At 33.1% G+C, this 23,727-nt stretch overlaps 3 protein-coding genes across 4 annotated transcripts; 1 reads left to right on the top strand and 2 right to left on the bottom strand.

The window, feature by feature from the left end:
• Nucleotides 1–17: 17 nt before the first annotated feature.
• Nucleotides 18–3,943, bottom strand: LOC124846534 (disease resistance protein RPV1-like). Of its 2 annotated transcripts, none has more exons than XM_088094027.1 (5): nt 3,379–3,943; nt 2,242–3,301; nt 1,919–2,176; nt 1,071–1,796; nt 18–554 (listed from the first exon to the last, which is right to left on the bottom strand). In XM_088094027.1, exons 1-5 carry the CDS (start codon nt 3,861–3,863, stop codon nt 105–107), a joined length of 2,979 nt encoding a protein of 992 aa, XP_087950153.1. In that variant the 5' UTR covers nt 3,864–3,943; the 3' UTR covers nt 18–104. The 2 variants fall into 2 exon arrangements, with proteins under 2 accessions (XP_087950153.1, XP_087950152.1); XM_088094026.1 differs by having other exon boundaries at nt 1,919–2,143; nt 3,379–3,942.
• Nucleotides 3,944–8,205: 4,262 nt separating this feature from the next.
• On the top strand, nt 8,206–9,105 carry LOC148195643 (uncharacterized). Its single transcript, XM_088095260.1, has one exon. The coding sequence runs from the start codon at nt 8,206–8,208 to the stop codon at nt 9,103–9,105; it is 900 nt and encodes a 299-aa protein (XP_087951386.1).
• A 10,921-nt stretch (nt 9,106–20,026) lies between these two features.
• Nucleotides 20,027–23,520, bottom strand: LOC148195642 (transcription factor bHLH62-like). Its single transcript, XM_088095418.1, has 8 exons — nt 22,222–23,520; nt 21,777–21,992; nt 21,621–21,686; nt 21,450–21,518; nt 21,247–21,318; nt 20,916–21,146; nt 20,516–20,618; nt 20,027–20,400 (listed from the first exon to the last, which is right to left on the bottom strand). The coding sequence occupies exons 1-8, from the start codon at nt 23,176–23,178 to the stop codon at nt 20,363–20,365; spliced, it is 1,752 nt and encodes a 583-aa protein (XP_087951544.1). The 5' UTR covers nt 23,179–23,520; the 3' UTR covers nt 20,027–20,362.
• Between the last annotated feature and the right edge of the window lie 207 nt (nt 23,521–23,727).

Genomic DNA, 23,727 nt, shown 5'->3' with positions numbered 1-23,727 from the left:
GGATGGGAATATATAAATAGCAATCAAGAACAAGAACAGTAGGATTATTTCCAACAATAAAGTGATCATGTTGTTCTCAAAGAACATAAATGATTTATCAGAAGTCACATTACAACTTTCTTTGCGAATCTAACGAGACCATGTTTCTTTGGCTCAGACGCTTTTTTCATGTTCTTTGATTCACCACATATCAGATACACCGTGGTGTTCTTGACCACCAATCCATTGCCGAAATTCACAAAAATTTCCACCTTGTCTCCAGATTCTAAATTTGACATTATGTCATGCCAATCTTCATCTTTGAAGGAAATGACTGTGCCATGGTGGTGTATCTGGAATGTACACTTTGTGTAATTAACAACTACGACAGTAGTAAATTCAGGTTCGATGATTTTAGGAGTTGATAAATAAACAACACACAAAGTCATTCCTTTCATGTAACGATCTTGAGGCACAACGAAAGAAACAGAGTGTCCATCACCCATATGGGCCAAACAATAAGGATCATTGACGGCTGGGAGACAAATATCACCAGACTCACTGCTTGCCAATATCTGCATCATAAGATAAAAGGCTTGGTCATTTTATCTAATTTTTATATTCAAATTGTCCTCTATAATCATTATTTTAACATTAATAATTGCAAAGTGGACATGTATAGTCAAACAAGCAACATTGCAGTACATAATCAAAACATACCAATGGTAATTAATCTAAACAAATCTGATTGAGAGTTTTGTTCTGCATGTATCATTATTACCTCGTTAGTGATTTACAAAGCATTTATGTTTTTGTCGGTTTAAGTATATTTCTTCGACGACTGGAAATATAAGAATCATGAAGCCAGTATAATAAAGTAAGAAAGTATTGAAATAAAAGAAAAATCACACGATTAGTTGATTACCTAAATAAGAAACCTCTAGATGAAGTTCTATGGCAATAGAAATTAAACGTGATAAAATTGATTATTGTAGTTTCAGTCAGATATTTTATTAGGATTATTTTATGTTCTCTTTATTAATAGCTATAATGACAGTGAAGGTAAGAAACAGACAAAGTTAGAGAAGAACCTCATATATGTTTTCGCTGACAGCATTGAAGAATTGATGGTATGCTCCAACACCAATCAAAGAACACCTGCAGTGCTGCTTTAAAATTCCTGATTCTGTAATATTCGCAAAATATTCAACCAAAATATTTTTCACTTGATTAGATAACTGAAATTCGGTGTCACATGCTACCAAAACACTTCGAATATTTGCAAGGGTGCTAAGCATAGGTGCAATATCAATCGTATCATCCTCCATATCCATGCAAAACGAATGAATATAAGAGATGGGATTCATTATTGGGGACATCCAAGACCGAATGATAGAAGGAAAAAGATTATGAGATAATCCCTCAAATCCACGTAGGGATATATATCCAATGCTTTTTGAAGTTACAATTGAAAAAGGCACTTCTTTCACAGCTGTATTTTCAGCAATTAGAGTTATCAAGGATTCCAACTTTGTTATATCTTTATCCTTTATGTCAATCTTCGAACAACCAGAAAGAATGAGAGTTCTTAAAGATTTCATGTCATATATCTCTGTTGGAAGATTGTTTAGACTTGTACAGTCTTTCAAATTTAACAGTATAAGACGGTTGAGTGATCCAATAGATCGGTGTACTTTGCTCAATCTTGAACAATATTTGAAAATGAGGTGTTCAAGACTTGGTAATCCGGTAAAGTCAGGGGTTGCAGTTAAATGCTTGGAGTGACTGAGGTTAAGGACTTTCACCGATCTCAAAACCTACACCATGATAGTTTTTCAGTTTAGAAATATTAGAGTAGAAATAAAAAATGATATAATAGGAAGCTAGTAATTTATTTTAATTAAGTTGGGTTTTAAGGAGAAGTGGGTGGTAATAAAACCTGGGGTGTTTTCCAGAGAAATCGAAGAAGACTGCGTTTTAAATCAATAGCTATTGCATCAGGCTCATAAAGGTTGTTAGGTAGACATTCTGAAGAAAACGCACGCAAACTGATCCATCTTAGTTTCTTAATAAGGTATTGAGAATTTACAGTCGAGTGTACAGTTTTTAAGGCAATGAGAACTGAAGGCAGTTTCACAGGCATCCACTGCATGTCTTCTGTCCCCTGTGATTGAAAGAGCAAATAAAAACTAATGTACTACAGAGGAGAAAGAAAGCGCTTTCAAAAGAAGTTTCAAACCACATGTAAAGAACTTTTCTTACATATTTTGTATCCTTATCAAACCACAGTCGCCTGTTCTTCCCAAGATCCTTTACAAAATTTTCTTGAATAATTTGTATTCCGATTTTTTGTAGCAAAGGATGCATTCCAAATTTGTTGTTCTTGTTAATTGTGATGAGGTTACGCTCGATAAGAACTCTTATTCCAATATCAGCGTCTACTCCACAACCGTTTAGGATCTTCCTAACGTAGGCTCTGCTCTTACCAACAAAGAAACAACATATATCAAGGAATATATCTTTCTCCATTTCATTCAGTGAACCTTCAATGCTTATTTTTATTATCTCTGAAGAACGATGCCTCCCAACTATCGCAAATTTTGACAATATAGTGTCCCATTCTTTTTTCGTCTTTTCAAATAAACTACTTCCAACGACTTCCAGAGCTAGTGGTAGTCCTCCACAATAACTAACTACTTTTGTTGCAAGGTAATAGTATTCTTCTTTTGGTTTTGCTTCTCTAAATGCATGCCAACTGAGAAGCTCAAGGGACTCCTCTGCGTTCATTCGCTCTACCCAAAAGAAAGAATTAGCATCGTTCAGCACTCCTTCAAATGTTGATGTAACGATTATTACAGTTCCTTCGCCGAACCATTTACCACAGTTCCATAGGTCGAATAAACTAAAGCATGAAACACCGTCAAGTACAATGAGCACCCTTTTTCCAGAAAGCCTTTCCCGAATCATACTTCTTCCCAAATCAATGTTAGGAATCTCCACCTTTTGTTTTAAGACATCTAAAAGAAGTTGTTCTTGTAAACGAAGATACCCTCTTATTCTTCTAACTTGTGAAATATTTTCCATGAAACTTTTCTCCTTAAATGTCCAATGAATTTGATTGTAGATGGCTTTGGCAAGAGTGGTTTTACCAGATCCTTCCTCTCCACATATCTCTATCATACAAACTTCAGTGGATTTATTTTTTATAGTTCGAATCAGATCTTCCACGTGGGATTGTAATCCAACTGGAAATTTAGTAGCAGACAAGACTGGTAAATTAACAACGCTCTTAACAATTTTCTCCACTAATTCAGCATCACTCCTTCAAGTGCAAGAGCAATTATATAAACAAAATGAAATCCGAGGTTTAAAAGATGGTTGATTGAGTGAGTGATGTACCTGTGATTGCTCTCATCCCATCCAAAGAAATTTGCAGCTTTGGTGAGTGCATGGCTCCACCTGGACATTCCATCCTCCAGTTCTTGTCCTGAAAATGTTTGTTGTGCAGTTGCCTTCAAAGCTTTTCCAAAGTCACCCTTCTGAAGACGTACATCAGATGGCTGGATTTCATAATAAACGGGGAGAACATGTCGGCAATAAGTTTCGTGCCATTTGATGATTTGTAGAAGCTGATGAAGACACCAAGCAGATTGAGAATAGGTTTGGGTGAAAACAACAATTGCTACACGACAGCGGCTGAGAATAGGTTCTTGGATGTGAGTTGAGTTCACTGCATTGTGGTGATGAAGGAAAGTGGTGAGACCAACAGTAGAGAGGACAGAATTGAGATGAGAAACAAACTTTCTGTGGATGTCTTCTCCGTTGAAGTTGATGAGCACATCGTACGTCCGTGGGAGTTTGTATGATGAGGAGGCGTTATCCATGGAAAGATATTGATGAGAGGTCAGTAAGAGTTAGAAGAGAAAGCAATACTGGAAGACAGAGAAGGAGATGAATGCATCTTATAACAATCATATAGTTTTAATCTTCTATTAATAAATGTTAAATACAATGTATAGAATACGAAGTTATAAAATACATAAAATGAAAGGGACAAGTAGAAAATGATAGAATCGAAATGAGAAAGGAAAGGAGAAAGGGAGAATATAAAATAAGAAAACGATGGAAAAAAGGACTCAATTAAAAACTAAAAACAACAAGGGTGTACGAAAATAAATTAAAATCAGAATAAAGAGGATTAATTAAAGTGAAAAGGATAAAATAAAATCAGAACAAAATAGGAAAAATGAAAGACAAACAACCAAAATAAATCGAGATGGAAAAGAGAATAAAATAAAATAAATAAAAATAAGAAAACGTAAAGGAAGAGAATAAAATAGCCTTACTTGATCCTCACAGATTTAATTATTTAGAACTTCACACAACTATATACCCAAAATTTTGTACATGAAAAGGAACTTACAGATAAACATAACTGGTGCAAAGAAACTTTAATTTGGGCTTAAAAACTCAAAATTTGACTTTGGGGTATCAAATACGAAATTGGGTGACAATTTTTTTTGTCATCAATATTTTAAGGTGGTGCAAATAATAAATTCAAATAAAATATGTATAGCCCAATTAAGCTTGTGTGGGCTGAAAAGCTATGAAATTAGGCTTTTACTTCATGCACCCCATAGTTTCTTTCTTTCTTCCTCAATCCCTACAAATTTTTAAAATAACCATTTTATCCTCTGGAAAAATCACTTCCAAATTATATATTTCAAAAGTTTTCCGGAACAAAGATTTTGCAATTTTTGAAATAATATTTCTGAAATAAAATTTTCTGAACAGAATTTTTGGAATGAAATTTTTAAAATGTGATTTTCCAAACAGATTTTTCAGAATGTGTTTTGAAATAAATATTTCAGAATGAGATTTTTGGAAAAGATTTTCCAAAACTCATAATATCATCCGGAACACTTAAATGAAATGTATTATGAAAAGATTTTTCGAAATAAGTGAAATACATTCTAGAAAAATATTTTCAAAATGATGTTTTTTTTTTCTACATTTTTTCTCTTTTTTTTCTTCTTCTGTAGTGTTTTCTTCCTTCTTCTTCCTCTGCAGCATTGTGACTGTAACAATGACTATAATGTAGGGCACATTAATAGAAGATGATTAAGTCTTTTCCTAACGTTATGAGGGTGCAGTTAATAATTCTGGGAGTGCGATAAACAACAGCCATGAAATTCACATTTGCTTTGTTCCGTATATTACTGTCGACCACTTTTCACACCTCTACATAATACAGAAAGATCAATCTTTGCCCATAATTTGATGGGTGCCAGTTTTGAAAAAGAAAAGATAAGAAAAGGAAAATCAATTCATGATCCTTGAAATGATGTGAAGTGATTTTAATCAGTTTTTTTATGCTATCATTTTATTGGATTTTCAAAATCTTTTGAAATATATCAATAAATTTTTAATAGATTAAAATTTAATTATTTTAGAAACACACAAAGAAACAATACCACAACTTTAAGAGAAACTTTGTACTCAAAGAATACATTTGTCATAAAATCACACTTGAAATATATAGTTTTTTTTTTTAGTTTTAAGTGTTTTGAGAGTTTGAAGTTATTAATCTATATTCTTCTTTTTAAAGAACATGTTACCTTACATATTCAAACAATATTACATTATTTTTTTTTTCTTATTTATCATAACTGAAACACCCAATGAAAGTTTTCATGATTATACCAGAATTCTTGACTTGATTTCTTTTAAGAGTGGATGGATTATTCTTATTCAAAAAAAAAAATCTTATTAGTAGTTTGTAATATAAACATGTTAGAATATTGTTTTGGTTTGTTTTGCATAATTTGTCAATGATATATTAAGTTAATTCTCGAGATGTGAGAGATCTATCAATTTTTAATAATTTTTTTTAAGATTTCATTAATTATTGATAAATGTGTATAAAATAATATCAACACAAACTTTTGATTTTTTCATAAGTAATTTTTTAAAAGTTATATAATATTTTTTTATAAATCAACTTATGCATAAGATAATTTTAGTTTATGAAACAAAATATTTCATTTTTTTCTAGTTTTCTCTCGTAATAAATATTAGGAAGAAAATCACCTCAAGATCATAAACTAAAGTTAATCTTATTTTTCTTTCTTAGAAGTTTAGTAGAGAAATTTTGTCCAAACATTCTCTTGGTCAATAAAGAAAACATTTTTCCATTATAATATTGTGATATGAACACTATTTTTTTTATGGGTATATCTTATAAATTACAGGCTGCTGGAGTTGATGTTGGTTGAACCCATGAATTTTTTATGCAAATTTTCCTGAAAAACACGTTTAACAAAGCTGTTTACAACTCTTTCCAAACAAAGAATTTCAGTTCCAACTTTTTATTTTTATTTTTCCACTTATGGAAAATGGTATCCTTTTCAAAAGTCTTGTCAATGGTGTGAAATCAAGTTGTAAAGGGTTAATAATTATAATTCAAAATTTCATTAAAAGGTAATCATTAGTTTCATATAATTAATTTTAGTCAAAATGTTACATTTACCCAAAGAATAATGTATCTACATTAAATTTATATTCTTGAAATCAATTTTTGTTAGTGAACCATATTAGATAAAACCAACTTTCCTTGATTTTCAAATGAACCTTGATTTTAATTTCTTAATCATAATAAAAATTTGAAAAATTATTATTATTTTTGTTTTGACTTTGAAAGGGAAATTAGAATCAATTATGAAAGAATGGAATCTAGTCTAAACATGTATTAAATATGATAGATCCAGACTTTGTGAACGGAAAATTACTTTATTATTTTCAGATTAGTTAATTCTAATGATTTTTTAAAGAGAATAAATTTCAGTTTTAAAAATATCATGGAAGGCAATTTTTAACATCTATTATGAGGTTCTTCTTCCTCATTTTTTTCAACTTTTATTCTAAGACTTGGACGCAACAACTTCAAGAAAAGTTTATGCTTCTGATGAGCAAAATGTAAAAGGAGAGGGAACTCGATAAATTAACTTTGGTGTAAAACTTTATCTTATATCATCATTTTTTCTTGCAACATCATTTTCTTAGATTAACTTAAACTTAACTCTCTACTTTAATATCATAATCCATCCTAACAATATTGATTAGATATAATATGTTACTTTAATATCATAATCCCTCCTAACAATATTTATTAGATATAATATGTTACTTTCATATTATATTCGCATACACGAATATCATAATGCATAAGTGCGACGACAGAGGTTTTGTTAAATGACAGGCTATTTTCTTTAGTATATACGCGCAGTTTGTGCTGTTCTTTTTTAAATAATTACAGATAAATGATTTTATCAGTAATGTTTTTACTTACTTTGATTGTAAGTTGTAAGTTTGAGTTTGTATTATGTTCCTTAAAATATATATATTTTTTATAAATGCATTTTTAGTCTAAATAATATTACTCGGTTTCTCTTTTATCCCTATTCTCGTAAAAAAAACATTGAAGGTTAGAAAGGAATGAATGAAAGAGTTATAAATTAAGATGAAGTTTCTGAAAATGAATATAGGTATGTAATTTGATCAATTATAAACTATTTTTTAATTCGTATCAAATATAATTTTTATATAAAATTAAATTTAGTTACGTATTATTAAGTATTGTTGGTTAAATAGATTACTGTTTTCAAATACAGTAATCGAGTTAGGTTACGTGTTAGGTTAGTTTCTCTTTTCTGTTATTTTCCCTTCCCCTTCAGAACTCTATAAATAGAGTTTTCCCCCTCAACATACCTCTATGTAAGAATGTACATTTTTCAAGCAATAACATCAAATATTCTTTTCTTCTAAAGAGTAAACAGGGATCTCTTTCACTAACCTTTTATCGTGCCTTTCTCCTTCTTCTTTTCGGTCTTCTCTTCCATCGTCTCCGGTGAAGGCAGCTGCTTGCTCCGACGACGGGTTTCCATGGAAGCCCTAGAACCTTCCTTTCCATTCACGAGATGCGTCCTACGTTGCCAGCCACCCACCATCTGATCACGAGGCATCTTCTAATGCAAGTGTAGTTTTGCGTTTTGGTATTAGTGGGTGCGTTTTGGGTTAAAGGCCATTGGGCCCGTTCTTTACAAGCCTGGCCCATTCTCTTTATGGTATCAAGAACAGAAACCATACCCACCTCACTTCCGCTGCCCAGGTTTCGTTCTTTGATGATTCTTGCATAGTTTCTTGCACTATTTCTTGTTTCCTTCTACCATGGATACCACAGACCAATCTGCCAGCCCTTTCTACTTACACCCAGGGGAGAATCCAGGATTAACCCTCATCTCTCAAGTCCTGGGTGAGAATAATTACTCCTCTTGGAGCAGAAGCATGAGAAGAGCACTCCTATCCAAAAACAAGATCAAATTTATTGATGGGTCTATCAAGAAACCCAAGAAAAATGAAGCTTTGTTTGATGCATGGGAAAGATGCAACATGATGGTACTTTATTTTAAAATCTCTGATCTTCTCCAAGACATCCATTCAATCAAACAAGGGGAAAGAATTGTTAATCAATTCTTTACTGACTTAAAAATCCTCTGGGAAGAATTGGAATATCTTAGACCCATACCAAACTGTACCTGCGAAATACCTTGCAGTTGTGAACTCTCAAAAACTTCTCTGAAATACAGAGAAGTAGAGCACGTTATATGTTTTTTAAAAGGGTTAAATGACACTTATAATATTGTCCGGACCCAGATTCTGTTGATGGAACCTCTACCAAACATCAATCGTGTTTTCTCTCTCATTATGCAACAAGAGAGACAAGAAAGGTCTGAATCTGGCACTGCAAGCCATAATCACTATACTGAAACCAGTAGAGTCATAGCCAATGTTGCTAACAAGAACAGCAGTTGGAAACCAGACCAGACCTGGAAAAATCAAGGTCGTGGTGTTGGGTCACATGGTCTGGGAAGAGGCAGAGGAAAGAATCCTAATTACGGGAAACAGTGCTCTTACTACAACAAGATGAATCACACTATGGATGAGTGCTACTCCAAGCATGGTTTTCCACCTTGGTACAAAAAGAATGACAACAATCCAGAGAAGAGAAGTGGCTGGAATTCTACTAATGTCTGCCAAAGCAGTTCTGGACCAGATAGTACTCATTAGGGAGACACCAGCACTACTTTCAACAAACTCACCCCAGAACAAATTGAAAAACTCCTAAAAATGATTGAGAAAGCTGATGAACCTACACATAAGATCAATCAGATGCAGAGGAATGACAAGGAGGACAAACCAGGTACTCTCTCTTGGATTATTGACACTGGGGCCACTGATCATGTGACCCATGAGAAAAGGAATTTTGTTACCTTCTACAAGATTAAACCCATTACTATTAAATTGCCTAATAATTCTGTTATCACTACCAAACATGCAGGAACTGTTCAATTTTCTAGAAACTTTGTGATTTTTAATGTGTTTTATATCCCTGATTTTTCTTTCAACTTAATCTCTGTTCAAAGTCTTATAAAAGACTTGAATTGTAGCCTAATTTTTTCTTCTGAGGTTTGTTAGATAAGGGAGAATTCTACATTGAAGATGATTGGGTGTGCTAACTCTTACAAGGGTCTCTACTACTTACAAATCCTTCCAAATTCTGATCAGGACCTTGTTCCAAAATCTGTTTTTTCTTTTAAACATGTTGATATAAATCTATGGCACTATAGACTAGGCCATCCTGGATACAAGGCTGTCAAACGAATTTGTGAACATTTTTCCTATGTCAAAATGAATGCTGATACAGTTTGTGATGTTTGCCACTATGCTAAGCAACATAAATTGCCTTTCCCTATAAGCAATTCTCTATCTACTGAATGTTTTGAGATGATTCACTGTGATATATGGGGTCCTTATTCTATTTCTTCTGTTCATGGACATAAATACTTTCTTACTATTGTTGATAATTATAGCCGACATACATGGATTTTTTTGATGAACAATAAGGGCCAAACTAGAGACTTATTACAGAATTTTATTGTTAAGATTAAGAATCAGTTTGGTAAAATTATTAAAACTGTTAGAACTGATAATGGACCTGAGTTCAACTGTGCCAACTTCTATAACTTGCATGGTATTAGTCATCAAACTAGTTGTGTTGAGACCCCTAAGCAGAATTCAGTTATTGAACGTAAGCACCAACACATTTTAAATGTCACCCGTAGCCTTATGTTCCAATCCAGTATACCTAATGCCTATTGGTCCTATGTTGTTAGCCATGTTGTCTACCTAATAAACAGATTGCCTACTCCCATTCTTAACAACAAAACCCCCCATGATCGTATCTACGATGTTCCCCCCACTTATTTAGATTTAAAAACTTTTGGATGCCTCTGTTTTGCTTCCACCCTTGCAACTGGCAGGAGCAAACTTGACCCAAGAGCAAGGAAAGGAATTTTCCTTGGATACAAAAGTGGAGTCAAGGGTTATATTGTCCTTGACATCAACACTAGAGAGCTGTTTATAAGTAGGAACGTTATTTTTTATGAAGATATTTTTCCTTGGAAGAATCAGCAGAACAACACAGGAGTGGATGGTGAAGAAGCTAATCGAATTACCTTTCTCAATGATTCCTTAGGCAATTCTGCCTCTAATAATGATGAAAGGTTTGCAGAATAAGAAATACAGCATGACATTGTCAAAGAGAATAGCATTGATAATGAGATTGATAACGATGAAGGGGATCACGGATATAGGAGATCTGACAGGATCAGAAAGCCTCCAAGATATCTAGATGACTACATCCACCAGGTTAATCAATCCTTGTTTGTGAAAAATAAGTTTACAACCCCTTACCCCATTTCTGATCTATTATGTTGTGATTCTCTGACAGAAAAGCATTCAAGATATACCATGGCTATCACTGCTAACAATGAGCCCCACTCTTACAATGAGGCCAAAGATGTGAGTGAATGGGCAGAGGCAATGCACCAGGAAATAAAAGCCTTGCAGGATAACAACACGTGGTTTCTAACACAGCTTCCTCAAGGGAAAACTGCCATTGGGTGCAGATGGGTATACAAGATTAAATGCAAGGCTGATGGCACCATAGAAAGGTACAAGGCCCGCCTAGTTGCTAAGGGTTACACCCAGCAAGAAGGGATAGATTATTTAGACACCTTCTCTCCCGTTGCCAAGCTAACTACCGTTAGATTACTAATTGCGCTAGCAGCTTCTAAAAACTGGTTTTTACATCAACTGGATGTGAATAATGCCTTCCTGCATGGAGACTTAAATGAGGAAGTCTACATGGAGCCACCTCCTGGTCTTAATATTCATAAGGAAGGCCAAGTCTGCAAACTCACTAAGTCATTATATGGCCTAAAGCAAGCTAGTAGACAATGGTTTGAAAAGTTGTCCACTTTTCTTACCTGTGTTAGCTATATACAGTCAAAAAGTGATCATTCTCTCTTTATCAAAGGGACACCTATTGGTTTCACAGCCCTACTTGTTTATGTTGATGACATCATATTAGCAGGGAATTCTATGACATAAATCAATCACATAAAGAGCCTTTTGCATAACAGGTTCCAAGTAAAGGATCTAGGAGAACTCAAATATTTCCTAGGATTGGAGGTGGCAAGGTCCCATAAAGGAATTCATTTGTCTCAAAGAAAATATGCCTTAGACATACTTGAGGAGACGGGAATGTAGAGTTGCAAGCCCTGTTCAACCCCTTTTTTGAGTGACACGAGCACCCTATACAAAAATGACAGCTATTTGAAAGATCCAACCTCATACCGAAGATTAATAGGGAAGTTGCTCTATCTCACTAACACTAGACCTGATTTGTGTTTCTCTATTAATTTATTGAGTCAATTTATGCAATCTCCAACTGACTACCATTATCGGGCTATTCAACATGTTCTCAGGTACATCAAGTCTAAACCCTCAGAAGGACTATTATTCCCAGCTGACTCTCCCATACAGCTAAAGGCCTTCAGTGATTCAGATTGGGCCACTTGCCCCAACAGTAGGAGGTCCACTACAGGTTTTTGCGTCTTCCTTGGGTCATCACTCATCTCTTGGAAATCAAAAAAACAGAGCACTGTTTCCAAATCCTCCACTGAGGCTGAATATCGTGCTTTGGCAGCCACTACTTGTGAGCTACAGTGGATACACTATCTCTTAGAGGACTTACAGATCAAGGAAGCTGGGATTCAAGCCCTATACTGTGACAAGAAATCTGCCCGACATATAGCTCATAATCAGAGCTTTCACGAAAGAACCAAGCATATAGAGCTCGACTGCCATGTTGTTCGTGAAAAGGTGCAAGCTAATCTTCTACATCTTCTCCCCATTCGCTCAGATGAACAACTAGCGGACATATTTACCAAGTTTCCTCACCGTGTTCGGTTCAAATCTATTGTTCCCAAGCTTGGACTGGCAACTATACACCATCCAGCTTGAGGGGAGGCTATTAAGTATTGTTGGTTAAATAGATTACTGTTTTCAAATACAGTAATCGAGTTAGGTTACGTGTTAGGTTAGTTTCTCTTTTCTGTTATTTTCCCTTCCCCTTCAGAACTCTATAAATAGAGTTTTCCCCCTCAACATACCTCTCTGTAAGAACGTACATTTTTCAAGCAATAACATCAGATATTCTTTTCTTCTAAAGAGTAAACAGGGATCTCTTTCACTAACCTTTAATCGTGTCTTTCTCCTTCTTCTTTTCGGTCTTCTCTTCCATCGTCTCCGGTGAAGGTAGTTGCTTGCTCCGACGATGGGTTTCCCTGGAAGCCCTAGAACCTTCCTTTCCATTCACGAGATGCGTCCTACATTGCCAGCCACCCACCATCTGATCGCAAGGCATCTTCTAATGCAAGTGTAGTTTTGCGTTTTGGTATTAGTGGGTGCGTTTTGGGTTAAAGGCCATTGGGCCCGTTCTTTACAAGTCTGGCCCGTTCTCTTTACGTATTTTACCATTCATCTTATCATTTATAAATTTTGATTTTAAACTTTTGTGTAAAAACCAAGAAAATAATTAAAAGTAGATTTATTATTAAAAGTCATTCTATAAGTAGATTTTTTTTTATTAATTGATTTTTTTTATAAGAATCACTATCTCTTTGAAACTTTCTCCTAAATCCTTTCTTTGTTTTCTCTCTATAACTTTGATTCTATTATTCATCTCTTTAAAAATCGAAATACACCATATGACTCTTGGTATTGAGGTCTACACGATCATAACTAATCATAGTATGAACAAGGTAAGTTCAACTTTTACTCTTCTTTTGAGTCTTGTTAGTAAATTTCTTACATGTGTGGTGGTGTAGCATGTGATGTTAAAGAGCTCAAGGTGAATATTTGTTCGGTTATTATTGTAAGGGTGTGTTTTGATCGTTGATAAGAGATTTTAGTGAGTAGCTAGAGCAACCTATGTAAGGTAGAGCATGTGTAAAACACCTTATAAGTTTAAAGGGTTTATCTAGGTAGGAAAAGTTAGATTAATAGTACTACTCTTTGAGTTAGAAATAATTAGAGATTTACCTCACTTAGGTATATGGATAGACAGTTTGGCATGTTAGGTTAAAAGCTATAAATTTGTAATTGAAGTGCTAATGTTATGTTATTTGGATAATGATGGGATTTCTCTATAAAATAACAAATTGATCAAAGTGGTGCTTCCTTGTTAAATAGAATTATATTGCATTCAAATGAAATTTATTAAGTGGTGAATAGTTCAAGAAGAGTTAAATTGATCAATCAAATATTATAGAGAAACTTAACTTTTGTGTTGCAACATTGGGTGTCCTTGTCTGCTAGGCACCAACCAAATAGTGTCTCACTATCTCAATTGTGTTCCGCAAAACTTTAGTATCGCTAGACACAAAAAAAGACTATGAGCTTTGATGTATGTCATTCTACTCTTTATTTCTTGATCTAAGAACATTTTCTAAGCTAATAATGACTATCTTTATAAATCATGCATTTAGAATATTTTAATAAAAAAACAAAGCATAATTCAATTTTACTAAATTTGTTGCATTTTTCATAATTTTAGCATTGAGGTATACCTTCATCTCCACATGGATTATTTAACATCGGCCTAATTGATGGAAATCAAGACCCAATCTTGTGTAGCTCATTATAAAAATCAAGACCCAATCTTGTGTAGCTCATTAGAGATGTGGTCGACAATTGAAAGAGGCAACATAAGAAGATTAATAATCAATCAAATTAATTATTGGAAGCAAATTTAACTAAATTAAAAGCCTCAAAATTTCAAAAATTAAATGTAATATATTTCATGATCATTCAAATTAGAAAAAAATTGAATTGCATCAATCAATATTATTTCATTGGAATTAATTCCAAGATTTGTTTATGTAATAACATTCTTGGTTAGTCCTGCATAAACAGAGACTTGGAAACAAAACACAATGTACACAAAAATCAGGAAAAAAAACTTCCCTTCTTTCTCCTTTATTTTCTTATAATTTTGAGTTTCAGCTTTAGTTTGAGTCAAATAACAGAGTTTATGCAAATTCTGAGTTAGTTCTCTAATATATTTCACATTTTTTATTTAAACTTCTAATTTTATATTATCCAAGTTGCTTTATTCATCCATGCTCTCGATCTAATTTCTTTTAGCTACTTGTTTAGCTATCTTATTTAAACTAAGTACTTGATTTATTTTTATTTTTTTACCTTTTATTTCATAATTGCATCCATAATTTTATTTTATTAAATTATAGTTTCCCATATTCACTCACAAATCACTTTTATACCCACATCATTCACAATCACCTTTGATACATTGTAATCATTCTAGAATCTACATCTAATTTATTTGTTTTCTTTTTGTTTATTTAATATTGCATTCACTTTTTAGTTAATAGTTTCAACATTAGTTATGCATGCATTCAATTTTCTCATAATTGGATTTCATTAAATTTTCAACTTAAATTTAAGTTTATATTTGTTTTGTCAAATTTTTAGGTGTTCATTCAAATATTTATAGGCATATTTATCTATTTATGGTTCTTGGTTTCAATATAATTGAACATTTTAGAATTTAGTATTTTCATTCAATTTATCATAATCATTATAAATTTGATGCATTTTGTAAGAATCTATAAAATAGAGTATTACAATAGATAGGTGTTTTAAAATAATGAGATTGAGTATTTTATTTTAAAATAATTCAATAGTATAAATTAAAATTTCTTAAACTAGTCCAATTACTTAAAACACAAATCATCTCTCTAAAACTCTGTCTTCGAGTTCTCTCTCATTTCTCTCTACCTTTTCTAACTCCTCAATCATCATTTTTGACGACCAGGAGGTGCCTAAACGACCGCAACCCCATGAGGACTACGTTTCTATCTGATCAATTTCTTCTATAGGGCAAGTAAGTTTTTGCTCCTTTTTTCTTTCGTTGTGTATTTCGAAAATATTTGGTTTAGGGGTGAAGCATTTATCGTCTACCTCTCTTTTCTTGTTTCTTGTTGATCGGTGGTCCTAAGGAACCCACCTTGTTTTCAATTCCGCAGTTTGTAGGCACTTCTAAGATCTTTGAGTCGGAAGAAAGGGTGATAGTGAATTTAGAGCTTTGTAGCTTTGGTGTAAAGTAAGGGAAAATAGTACTAATAGAAATATCAAGCATACAAACATCATATTATCGATAATCATCGACTAAACATAAAGAGTACTAAAAGAAATATCAAAATTACATTTAAATTATCTTATCATTCATGGATATATTAAATTTACACTACAACATGATCTAAAACAAAGTTCAGCTTCCCTTATCTTAAGGGAATGAAATCAAACTCTAAGAATACCTCACTGATTACTTGAAACACAAGGAATTTTTGGAAACACCTATAAAACACCGAATTGGAAACGGAATGAGATTCTAGGACTTCTGATCGGATAGAAGTGGAGATAATTAAGTTGTGATCTCCTAGGTGTTGGGTCTATCGAGGAGGAGGTTACTTGTGGGTTACTTGTGGGTTACACAAACACCAATAACATCTGAGCCAACTATATAAGGGATCGACACTACTCTTTACCCAAAACCTTAAGGCAATGAGTTAATGGGTCTTTCACCTTTATATACTGCTCTACTTTCTCATTTCTATCCAATGTGGGACTTAGACTTACACTTGGATTCCCAACATCTCCCAAGGGTGAGTCCCTTCCACATAGACTCCCCCTCTAGCAGAAGCATTCCCAATCAACCACAACCACGAGTAGCCCTTTCCAACCACCGTATCTTAACGGAACTTGCTTACTTGGATACCCTTTGCCAGGAAGACTTTCGGTATAGGGATCATTATACTCGTTTGAGCCGGTCACCAAGACAAACCATCGGCTCTGATACCACTGTTGGGTCTATCGAGGAAGAGGTTACCTGTGAGTTACATAAACACCAATAACATCTGAGCCAACTATATAAGGGATCGACACCACTCTTTACCCAAAACCTTAAGACAATGAGTTAATGGGTCTTTCACCTTTATATACTTCTACTTTCTCATTTCTATCCAATGTGATACTTAGACTCACTTGGATTCCCAACACTAAGAACTTTTTGATCGTCAAATAGATAATCGAGGAGTGAGAAATCTTAGAGAGAAGTGAGAAATCTTAGAGAGAAGGGAGAAGAAGATAAGAAAAATAGATTTAGAGATAGTTTGTGTTTTATGTAGTGAGATGAGTTTAAAAAATTCTATTTATTTTATTGAATTGTTTTAACTTTAAAATTTGGTCTCATTATTTTAAAATACATATCTACTCTAACATTATATTTTCTAGGTTCATACACAATAATGCAAAATTCTACTTTAAAAGTAATATATATATATTATATATATATATATATATATATATATATATATATATATATATAATTAGTCAAAACAATATTTTGCATCTATTGATCTCATCCAAATTTTGTTCAAGATCCTACCATGCAACGACAACCATTAAAAAGAATTAATACTACACATACATAATAAAATGGGTCAATCAAATAAAAAAATGTCCAAAAATTATACATGGTGGTGATGAAAGTCGTCGTTATCATAATAATTATTCACATAAATAATGAAGCATCTAAACTGCCTATAATATTTTAGTGTTTTTTATAAATTAGTTTCTGAATAAATAATTTATTAGTCACTTATTATTTTATAAATAATATATTATTTTTCTCATATTTTCTTATAACTGAAGATATTCTTAACAGTTCAAATAAATTTCATTTAAAAATAAATACAAATTCAAGAACGTGTAATAAAACCAATATTTTGTTCAATATTTAGAAAAAGAAGAAGTAACGATTGAATTAAACTGAATAAATTCTAAAGTCCTGCCACTTTACTTTAACAATTTTTAAAAATTGTTGTTTTTTAACATTATTTTGGTTTCCTATGTTTGGGAAAACATAAAATAAAAGTCGTTTTTCAAAGTCTAAATTTTTATTGAAGTTGTATTTTCACTCCACTACTTATACAGATACTTTTGTTTAAAACATTTATTCTGGTAAAATTCAACCATGTCAGCAAATTAACCTTCTTTTTTCTCTTAAGGGAGTTATTTAAGAAAATTGAATTCTTGCTAAAAAAAGGTTGTATTTTGTGCTCAATAATATTTTACGTGGAAGTTTTTTTAAGAGAATGATATTTTAAAATAGAGTAATTTCCAACCTACCAAAACCAATCTAACACAGAAAAAATTAAATTGAACAAAAGGGCTATTAAAAAAATAAATAAATAATGGAAGTGATTAAATTTTGGTAGCTGCTAAGAACTACACTCTGTATGTTCCTTGTGAAGATTATGTTTGTTGTTTAGTTAGTAGCATTATGATTGGCATAAATTTAAAACCAAAATACTGAAAAGAAGAATAAAACAGCATGGAGAAACGAGGAAGATGATAAAAAACAACAAAAGAATCAATCCCCAAACACGTCGTAATATGATTGGGCGTTTGTAGCTTTTGGAGACAACACTGTCACACTAACATTTTCTATTCCCATTTCATTATCTTCTCCACAAATAAGAAACTTGCTATTATTATTATACAATAAAATATCTTAATACATTATCATGCACAACTGTTCTGTCGCAGTACTACATTCAAAGCATCTTTCTAATTATTAAATCACACTAATCTACACCCCAATAATACATTCAAAATAAAAATATGTGGCCATCACTGCAACTTATTAATGTTTTATTTCGGTATATGTTATTCATATAATATTTTTTTATTATGTCCATTACTTTATTTCATATTAATATAGCTGTAGTTTACTTTTCATTGCACACTTTCTTTATTCATACTTTATTTATACGTACATACAATTTACCAACATGTTTGTCAAAGTGTTCATAGATAATTGAGTTTTCAACATGATCACAAAGTTTGATCTTTTGATGATGTAAAGAAGTATGTTTGGAAGAGTTTTGTATAACTATTTTTAGGACAAAAAATCAAATTAAAGAAATAAAAATTATTTTTTTATATAAATTAAGAGACAACTTTTGGCAAATTAGTTTGAATGCATAAAATAATGTTAATTTAGGTAAGATATATTTTTTTTCACATGTAGAAATTTGTCTATACATATAAAATAACATTCATTTAAACCAATTAAAAGAAACCCATTTCGATGATTTATATTTATGTTGAAAAACATTAATCTAATTAGCAAAATACTTTTTTTTTAGAAATATATATATATAAGTATGAGTTGTGGAAACTTATTAAAGTGAGTTTAATAGTTGATAATTTTTGATGATATAGATGAAGTATTGAATTCAATTATGAAAGTGTTGAATAAATTTCTAAAAATGTAATGATAACCCCTAAAAACTGGATTTTTTCCTAACAGAAAGAGATTAGTCAAATATTTGAAGTGTATCTTTCCAAAGCTGAAGTCCACTAAAAACCCCTTTTCCTATTCACAAGTAAATAGCAAAAGTTGGTGAGATTATAAAGCTCTATGATTCATTGGGCCTAGTCAGAATCTCACCACTGCCAACCTGGGATTCTGTTTATGCTCACATAAATTACTTTAAAATATCTCTTTTCTTCAAAAGCCAACTTCTTTCTAACCTCTATATATCTACCTCTTACATTTTTCTATGCTGCATAGTAAAATCACAAAACAAAAAACTATAAAGGTTTTCTTTTATGCTAGCTTTCACTTTATACTTATCAGACGTAAAAGTGAATAAAATAGGTTTTATCACAGTTTATATCTTTTATATTGATTTTATCTTTACTCAATATATTTATTATGTTTTGAACATTGTTTTCTTATACAGAGAATATGGAATATGAGAATTGAGGAGTTTATAACAAACAAATGGTATCATTCAACATTTAACTAAAATATACTCTTAATTTTTCTGATATTAATTAAGATAATAACATTTATGGTTAACCTAATTTACTAAATCGATCGGAGAAAGAAAATATGATCTACTTATGTTGGAGTACAAACAAAGTTTCACATCAAATAAAAGAGGAGTTAGACATGTGTTTATATACACATAAATATCTCCATTAGTAAAAGTTTTTTGAAGTACTATCAAAAGCAAATGCGTGAAAATTTGACCTAAAACAACTAATATCTTATCAAAAAATAAAGATTTGCATTTACTTATATATTTTAAATTGGTTATTACTGTTAGTTTTTCTTGTTTTGGAAAGAAATGGGAGAAATTTTTGTTCAGGGTGAAGTTAACGAAATGTCCTAATCATTTGTAATTAGACTTTTGAGAGAAAAGGGTGACCCCATTAATACAGCTGGTTACAGCACAAGTGAAATCATATCCACCAGATTTTGCGATTTAGCATGGGTTAATTGACATGACCTTTAACGAGATTTTAGTGAAGACCCACGAAAATTCATAGTGGTTTGATGTGATGTGCCAATTATTAACGGGCATACGCTAACCAAAGTTTTGGGATAAACAAATAATTCTTCAATTAGAAAAGAAAGAACAAGGGGAAATATCTCTTACCTTAAGAAATTCTCTATCAGTATAATATTAAGAGAGACAATGAAAGCTGGTAGAAAGTCTTTGTTTAATTAGCCATATATCTTACAGTTGGTGCCAGAATAATAATAAGAATTTGCACCACAGAATACAGAATCTTCCTAAGATTTTACAGTGAATAATTGTAAGGGGAAAAAAATATTGGAAAAGACCTGCCCCAGAAGATAAGAAACTGGAATCATTGAAAGGGAGAAGAGGGGTAAAAAATTGAGAAAACAAAAGACAAAAAAAGAAAGGGTTCTGTTGAATATGATGGCTTAATAAATCTTTTGTTGTTGTTGTATACAGCAGTTTTCTTAATCTTCTGGGCTTCGATGGAGGTGTAATGAAGGGTGAGTCTTCACTGATCAGAGCTCAACTTTCATCTGGGGTACATTATTTGAACCTGTGTTGTACCAGAAAAAAAAAGTGTATGTAATAAGAATGAGAATAATGTCAATTTTGTTGTGCCTAATATTCAATTAACATGTCAATAATGTCTGACTTTTCTGCTATATTACCGTTGAAACTTGGGGATTGGATTGGTGTTTTCCAGTTTGCAGTTTGCCCAAACCCCATCTGCACAATGGTGTGCAGATCCTCCTCACAGAATGTTAATGGAAACTGAAAAACAATCAGACACAGAAAAATCAGAGACAGAACCAGAATTTACTTTTAAGGTAATAACTGTAGTAATCCCAAGTTTAAGACTGTTTTTTACATTTGCACTTATCAATTATGATAAGACTGTTTAATGTATAACTTTAGGTCACTGTCATAAACAAGTTGTAATGCATAACTACCTAACAATAATGATGATTTTACATGTAAAAAGTAAACAGAGAATGTAGTAATGCAAAATGTACCATTTTTCTTTGATTATTAATTTATGGAGAAAAAGTGGAAGAGGGTTATTATTACCTGAGAGGCAACTTCATTAAACCCATTTAGGGGGGGTAATTGCATTGCAAGATTTTGGCACAAAGATGTGTCTAATGGGTCCACTGAGCAGTGGGTCACCGTTCTGTTAGGTATGTTATTATGGATAACTGGGTTTTGCTGATGCTGGTGCCCATAAAAGGCTTGTGCTGAGGAATCTAGAGGGAATGTTGGATTTGGGTGTGTTGCCAAAGAATTATTAGATTGAAATACCTGAAAACATCAAAAGCCAAAGAACCCCATTTTAGGAATCTTCTTAAAAGACCTCAAAAGCAACAAAATTTGTGGAGAAAAAGTGAACCATGGAACTTACATCTTTTGAAACAAGGCTGTCAATACTAAGATCCATCCTTGTGTTAACAGAAGCCAACTTCATAGATAGGAACTGTTCTCAGAGAGAAAGAGAGAGAGAGAGAGAGAAAAAGAGAGCATAACTTAGTGAGCAAGAATACAAACACACACATGATGACAATCATTTGAAAATTGAGATGCTTATTTGCCAAGATTTTTGGTTACCTCAACTTGACGCTGCAATGACTGAACATAATTTATAATTTCATCTAGCATAAGTGCTTTTCCAGTGACCTATGAGGAATAAAGAAACAATTGATGCACCCAAGTTAGTAAAAGTACTGAATTTACATTTACCAACACTAAAAAGTTTTGGATTTTAACTTGTTTTCTCACCTTGTTGCAACCTGGTACAAGATCTTGGAGCAGCTTCATCCTCTCACTGATTTTCTCCCTCCGTACCTGTTTAATGGTTGATTAAATGTCAACATGAAAGCTACACACGTTTTGTTGCAAGTGTCATTAATAGGAACCAGAAGCACTGATTCTTACACGTTCTGCAAGACTATGACTGTCAGTGGCTTGGCCTCTTCTTGCTCTCACATGAATGTAATCTTTTGGTGGCTCAGGAGGTTTTGAGTTGCTTTTGTTCTGTTTATCTTCCACTGCTTTGGACTCTTCCTCAACCTTTACCTGTCCATCTTCGTTTCCCTCACCCTCGTTTGGCTTGGTTCGCTTTGAATTTGAATCCTCACTGACTTCAACACCCTGAATTGAAAACGACACCATTCAGATTGCAAATTTTCCTTGCAGAATCAAGGTTGTAGAAAATGATCCTTCACAATATAAGTCACAATTTCTCGAAATATTAAGAAATGAGACAAAATCACAACCATGACCATAGTTTGAAACTTTATGCAGAACGAAAAAACCATAACAAAATAGAAGTTTGACTTCAAAAACAGTTTTTATTATATTATTATATTATTATTATTACCTTGATGGAGTTAGAAGTTTCTCTGGTTTTTCCTTTGGAAGATGCTTTTCTTTTCCTGGAATTCGTCATATCTTGGCAATTTTTCATCCCAATTTCTCCATTTGGTGTTTGCTCAGATATGGTAGATTCCTCTTGAGAATTGGCAACCTCCACTTTCTCCTGGTCCTGAATTGCTGAATTCTTGTTCTCTGGGGTACCCATTTGAGATCCGAGTGTCTTGAGCAGAGGACTACTTGAGATTCTAGATAACTTTCCACCATTTTCCACCACTGATGCAGATCTTTGAGCCAATTCACCATTGTTCACCCCCAATTGGACGTTCCTACCATTGAAACTCCTGCTACCAAAGCAAGAAAACTTTGCAGCCCTCTCCGCGAAACCAGGGTCAGCAGAGAATTCGGCCACACTGGAATTCAAAGTAATTGACTTTCCTCCCAAATTTGCCAACCTCTCATTCACCAAGCTCTGCACAGTCTTCACCTTCGGAGGGGAACTCAAAGGGGTGGTGTAACAAGAAGTATTGGGGCTGCCACTGCCATTATTCATGTAAGAAGAGGCCACAACCAAAGGGTGAGGAGAGTGTTGTGGGATCTCATCAGAACTCCCAATAGCTCCCAATCTCCCGACCAATTCCCTGATGATGAAATTATCATTGGACATGTTGCTGCTGGGGTTGGATGATGCCGCAGGAGACGAGACCATTGAACTGAGTGCTGAGGAATCAAAGTGAAGTGCATGATCTGTTGATTTTTCCCAATTGGGGTTGTAAAAGCAATCATGGGTCTGCTCAGAGGCACAATTCAGAAGTGTTGGTTGAATTCCCATGGTGGGTGAGAGTGATTGCCAAGAGGGCACTGAAGAAGAAGAAGGTGGTGGTGGTGGTGGTGGTGAAGGTTCAAAGTGAAGGGGATGCTGTGTTTGTGACAGCCCAGAATTGATAAAGAACTGATTTTCCATTGGGAGATCAATGACAGAAAGAGGAAACAACAGAAAGGAACTGAATTTGGAAGAGTTGGTTAAGTTAAGGTTTATTATGTCCCTGGAACCTGAAGCAAAATGATTGTGATTTTGGGAAATTACATTAGGAAACAAGGAGAGGATTTAAAGGAGAAGTGTAGAAATGTGGGACAAATGGGTGTAATTGGAGTGATTAATGAAGTGGGTTGGATTGGAGTTGAGAAGAGAGAGAGAGAGAGAGAAAGAGAGAAAGAGAAATAGAAGGAGAGTTTGGTGTGAAAAGGGAAGTGAGTTTGGTAAATAGAAAGATGGAAAAGATTGAGAGAGAGAGAGAAGAGAAAGGAGGGGGGAAGAAAATAGAGGGGACTACAATGGGGTTAAATAGACCCAAAACAAGAGAAACACTCTATTGACCTTTTCTTTTTTTAATTTCTTAATGGGTTATTTTGATGTGTCAAATGCTATAGTAAATAAATCAAAAGACAACCTTTTTATCAAAACAAATGTATTTGCTATCATAATCTCCTCTTCTTTTGTATATATAAAAAG

Source organism: Vigna umbellata, chromosome 7, assembly GCF_029865625.1.
Source record: "Vigna umbellata cultivar VRB3 chromosome 7, Vumbellata_1.0, whole genome shotgun sequence".
In the NCBI taxonomy this organism is placed as follows: Eukaryota; Viridiplantae; Streptophyta; class Magnoliopsida; order Fabales; family Fabaceae; genus Vigna; species Vigna umbellata.
The sequence above is the reverse complement of the archived record's forward strand: the minus strand, read 5'-3'. Positions and strand labels throughout refer to the sequence as shown.

Excerpts from the sequence above, each read along its gene's own strand:
- LOC124846534 (XM_088094027.1), bottom strand. The coding sequence starts at position 3,863 with ATGGATAACGCCTCCTCATCATACAAACTCCCACGGACGTACGATGTG. Across the intron at positions 3,302-3,378 it reads TGGGATGAGAGCAATCACAG|GAGTGATGCTGAATTAGTGG; the intron begins GTACATCACTCA and ends TTGCACTTGAAG. Across the intron at positions 1,797-1,918 it reads TTCTCTGGAAAACACCCCAG|GTTTTGAGATCGGTGAAAGT; the intron begins GTTTTATTACCA and ends ATCATGGTGTAG.
- LOC148195643 (XM_088095260.1), top strand. The coding sequence starts at position 8,206 with ATGGATACCACAGACCAATCTGCCAGCCCTTTCTACTTACACCCAGGG.
- LOC148195642 (XM_088095418.1), bottom strand. The coding sequence starts at position 23,178 with ATGGAAAATCAGTTCTTTATCAATTCTGGGCTGTCACAAACACAGCAT. Across the intron at positions 21,993-22,221 it reads AAACTTCTAACTCCATCAAG|GGTGTTGAAGTCAGTGAGGA; the intron begins GTAATAATAATA and ends TTTTCAATTCAG. Across the intron at positions 20,619-20,915 it reads TTAATGAAGTTGCCTCTCAG|TTTCCATTAACATTCTGTGA; the intron begins GTAATAATAACC and ends ATTGTTTTTCAG.